Source organism: Phaethon lepturus, unplaced genomic scaffold (assembly GCF_000687285.1).
Source record: "Phaethon lepturus isolate BGI_N335 unplaced genomic scaffold, ASM68728v1 scaffold7649, whole genome shotgun sequence".
NCBI lineage: Eukaryota > Metazoa > Chordata > Aves > Phaethontiformes > Phaethontidae > Phaethon > Phaethon lepturus.
Window position 1 is genome coordinate 4719 of NW_010564094.1, and position 3660 is coordinate 8378.

The following is a 3660-nucleotide window of genomic DNA, read 5'->3' on the forward strand; positions in this document are numbered from 1 at the left end:
GTCCTCTCTTATGGGCCAGTACAGGTAGTAAAATAACTTCTCTGGGTAACTATCTGATAAGCTTTAGTAATACTGCAGTTGTAAAGACAGGAAAGGTTCTGAAACACTTGGCCTAAAAGGAAAAGGGAGGCACAGTTTTTAGAAAAAGATGCTTTTTTTTTTATACAAAAATAGACCATAGTCTCATTAGCAATTAATAAAGTTGGCTGCCTTGGTATAAAATTATAAAAGTCAAAGACAGACAGGTCTCAATCTTCCCAGCATTGGCACGTGAAGGTCAATGCAGGCAGACTGGACCGCGCATGCTGGAGAGGCCACTGCAAAACGTTTACGCCTGCCGCTTCCAAATGCACAAGCGGATTAAAAAAATTTGTTGGTTTTTTTCCTGTGTATTTTTTTTTCTTTATTTTTTTCTTTTTTTACATGAAGGATCCACCTCTGCACTGCACAAGGCACTCAGTGCAGATCCCCGGGCTGATCCCCTCCTACTGACACAACCACCTCAAGAGAGCACACACCGGAGATGACAAAAGCAGGAACAAACAACGAGAGCTCTGGGTACTTGGTGTATTTAACGCGGTGCCATGTAGAGCAGACAGCTTGCATATGAACAGTCGCAGGTGCCAGAGAAGGAGGTAACCTAGCAGCATTCCAGTTCCTCACCATTTGAAGGACAATTTGTAACCCAGTGGACCTGGGCCAGGGGTAATTACACTTCATGCCAAACTTTAATCCATGAAAACTACTGATTCTCAACCTTTGGGAGCTTCGTTCACTTTAGGCAAGTTTTCCCTTAAGTGTCAAACGCTGGCTTCAAATAAGCAGATATTTTCATTTGTTACATTCCGACATTCAGAGAGGCTAAAACTCGAGAGGACCATGCCGGGCGTTGGGCTTGCGGCCCGGCTCAGATGTGGACATGACAGATTCGGCATCGTTAAGTAATCCCCAAGTTCTTCAGCCACGAGGAATTAATGCTCGTCTCTGAAAGGAATCTAGTTGTATAAAAGGGAACGTAACGTCCAGGTGACTTTTTTTGCCCTACCCAGTCCAGATTAGTGCCAGCTAAAACTGCTGTTGGTCATACTCTGCTATCAGTTTTTTAATATGAGCCAGTTTGTTGTGGAGGTATTCGCAGCGGTTCTTCTCTTGGCTGTAATTGGGGTTTGTCTGGAAAGGAAAATGAAAATGCAGTGATGGAAAGCAATTCTTCAGAGCTCGGTGATGCCTATGCTGAGCCCAGACGAGGCTATCAGACCTCAGAGCATAAATATGACGAAGGAATGAAGCTGTTCTAGCTGGAGGAGTAGATGCCCATTTCGAATGGACCCACTCTGGTCAAAGAGGGCAAAGAACAAAATCCCTCTTCATCAACACCCAGCTCCAGGAGCCTCATCACAGGGAAACGAGTGCAACCTTGAGCGAGGCTCAGCCTAACTCGGAGCAGCTGGGCCACGCACCTCAGCTTCCAGCAAGCCTCACCTGCCCTTTGCCCCGTGTTAGCACCGAATTGTGCAAGTCTGGGAGCTTTAAAACAAAAGATGAACTTGCAACACAGAGAGAATCTCTTCAAAAAGCTCCTCAGTCCCTCAGGGACAGCAGAGCTCAGGGCAAAAGATCAAACCCCAGCCCTGGTGTATGGATGCCCCAGCCTGCCTCGGCATTTCTACCTCATCCAGCTAAAACCATAAATCTCTCCAGTCAACAACTGTTGCTTTACATATACATACAGAGACGTATTCTGCGTGCCCCACACACCAAAAAGCCCCGCTGAGCCCCGCAGGGGACTATGTACCCAAGTGATTCATACTAGAGACTGTGCTCAAACCATCCCCAACACACCAGCAGACCCCAAGACCTGGAGGGATCCCGTTATCACTCTGCTTGTGCATCTGAGATGCAAATTCTTCTTTCACTTGACAGGATAAAGGCACTAATTTGATGAAAGGAGCAGCCTCAACTCCCCACACCCCTTTTCTGATCCAGGAAGGGATCGCTTTTTGGACAAGCTCGAGCTGAACAAAGATCTGCTAGAAAGCTTCAGAGACTGGGTTTTTCACTTGGCAAGTACCCATCTCTTTCAGTTGCACTAGGGGCACCACCCAAAAGGCTTTTTTGTGGCCGACTTTTTACTTACCTTTTTAATTTTCCGATATTCCTGTAAAATTTGATCATGGATGGTCTAAAAAGGAAAAGATAGCCAATTATTTTTGAAAGAGCCAACAGTCCTGCAACCTACTGCAGTAGGCAAGCATTTTGCTGATGGCTCAACATACAGATTTTCCTCCAAATACCGACCAAAATCTACTCCCTCCATGACTTCCCCTGTGAGATCTGATGGCTAAAACCCACCTCACTGACTCCTTTCCTATACTGGTGCCGACACCAGAAGCACCGGAAGGATCAGGCCCAATTCCCCAGCCACAACAGCTACCTGTAACAGGCACTTGGGTTGTCAGGCTAACTGACATTTCCCCCATAGCTCAGACTAATTTTTCCCCCGAGATATAAAAATAATTCAGTGAGGAATCACTGAATTTCTCAAAGAGGGGGGAAGGATGTTTGAGGGAGGCAAGAGTGCTTAGTATAATAGGTGCTCTGTAAAAATCTGTTTATTATACTCAAGGAGACTTACTTTCTCAAGATAATGAATAGTTAAAGCTCTTTTAAAATCAGTCTGACAAGTCAAATAATGCTACATTATTAAGATCAAAGATTCCAGAGAAACAGATGACCCCATACTAACTCCCCTTCCAGCCCCGATACGCTACCATATGTGCAAATATGAGTTTTCTGGCTGGAATACGCTAATAGCTTCCAGCAGCTTTTGGCTAAAGACGCCAATTGTCTCACTGAGGCCTTTCCTTGTCAACAAGTACCATGATGTGTGCTCCAGCTTGAAAACGAAAGAACACAGAGCTGTTTTAAGAACAGTCTACAAAGCTGTCAGCTGTGTGCACGTTCTGCATCCACCAGTTTGGGGCTCTGGGCAAGTATGTTTTAAACACCAACCCATTCCAAACAGCCCCGCATACAGGGCGACTAAACCGAGCCGTAGCATTGCCACTTGCAGAAATAGCTTTTTGAAAGACATATTTCTGTTTCTACCTTATATTCTTCAGAGCCCTGCAAAAGTTGCTTCAGCTTGGCGTCTAACTGCGTAAACCGTCGAGTTATCCTCTCTATCCGGGCGTGCAAGTCTCTGTACTCGTTGTATTCTGCATTGAAGTCATTTTTGTAACTCTGACGCTGCTCCGAAGAGGAAATGGCTGCATATTTTCTGGAGGGAGAATAATTCAGTTAATCTGTTTAGTAAGTCTTCTCTCCAGACAGCGTGAATACTTCACTGCCGAAACCAGGCTGCTAAGTCTACCAGGTGACTGCATTTTAACACAAATACAGTCTCTTACGATGTCCATTAGAGCAGCACAGAGGTAACTGCCAGAATTATTGCCTTGACCTCCGCGTAAAACAAGACAGTGTTTGCTCCCAAAATTTCCTATCTATGCCAGATAGGGTGGAATATGCAGGTACAGCAAAGCCTGGGAGCAGCTGAGGCTGTAGGAGGACATTCAGATAGCACTGCTACAGCTTTTCTAACTCCTGCTGTCCCGCAGAACATGGAGTTCTGCATCTGTGCCAGACCTTGGAACAGCAGGA

At 45.5% G+C, this 3660-nt stretch overlaps 1 protein-coding gene across 1 annotated transcript in view; it reads right to left on the bottom strand.

The window, feature by feature from the left end:
* Nucleotides 1–1065: 1065 nt before the first annotated feature.
* ELL (elongation factor RNA polymerase II) overlaps nucleotides 1066–3660 on the bottom strand; it is a gene marked incomplete at its 5' end in the record, with an annotated part of 27076 nt that continues 24481 nt past the window's right edge. Inside the window, 3 exons of the mRNA XM_010294761.1 lie at nucleotides 1066–1170; nucleotides 2138–2182; nucleotides 3109–3280. Coding sequence (XP_010293063.1) covers nucleotides 1066–1170; nucleotides 2138–2182; nucleotides 3109–3280 — 322 coding nt within the window. The remainder of the gene's footprint in view (nucleotides 1171–2137; nucleotides 2183–3108; nucleotides 3281–3660) is intronic.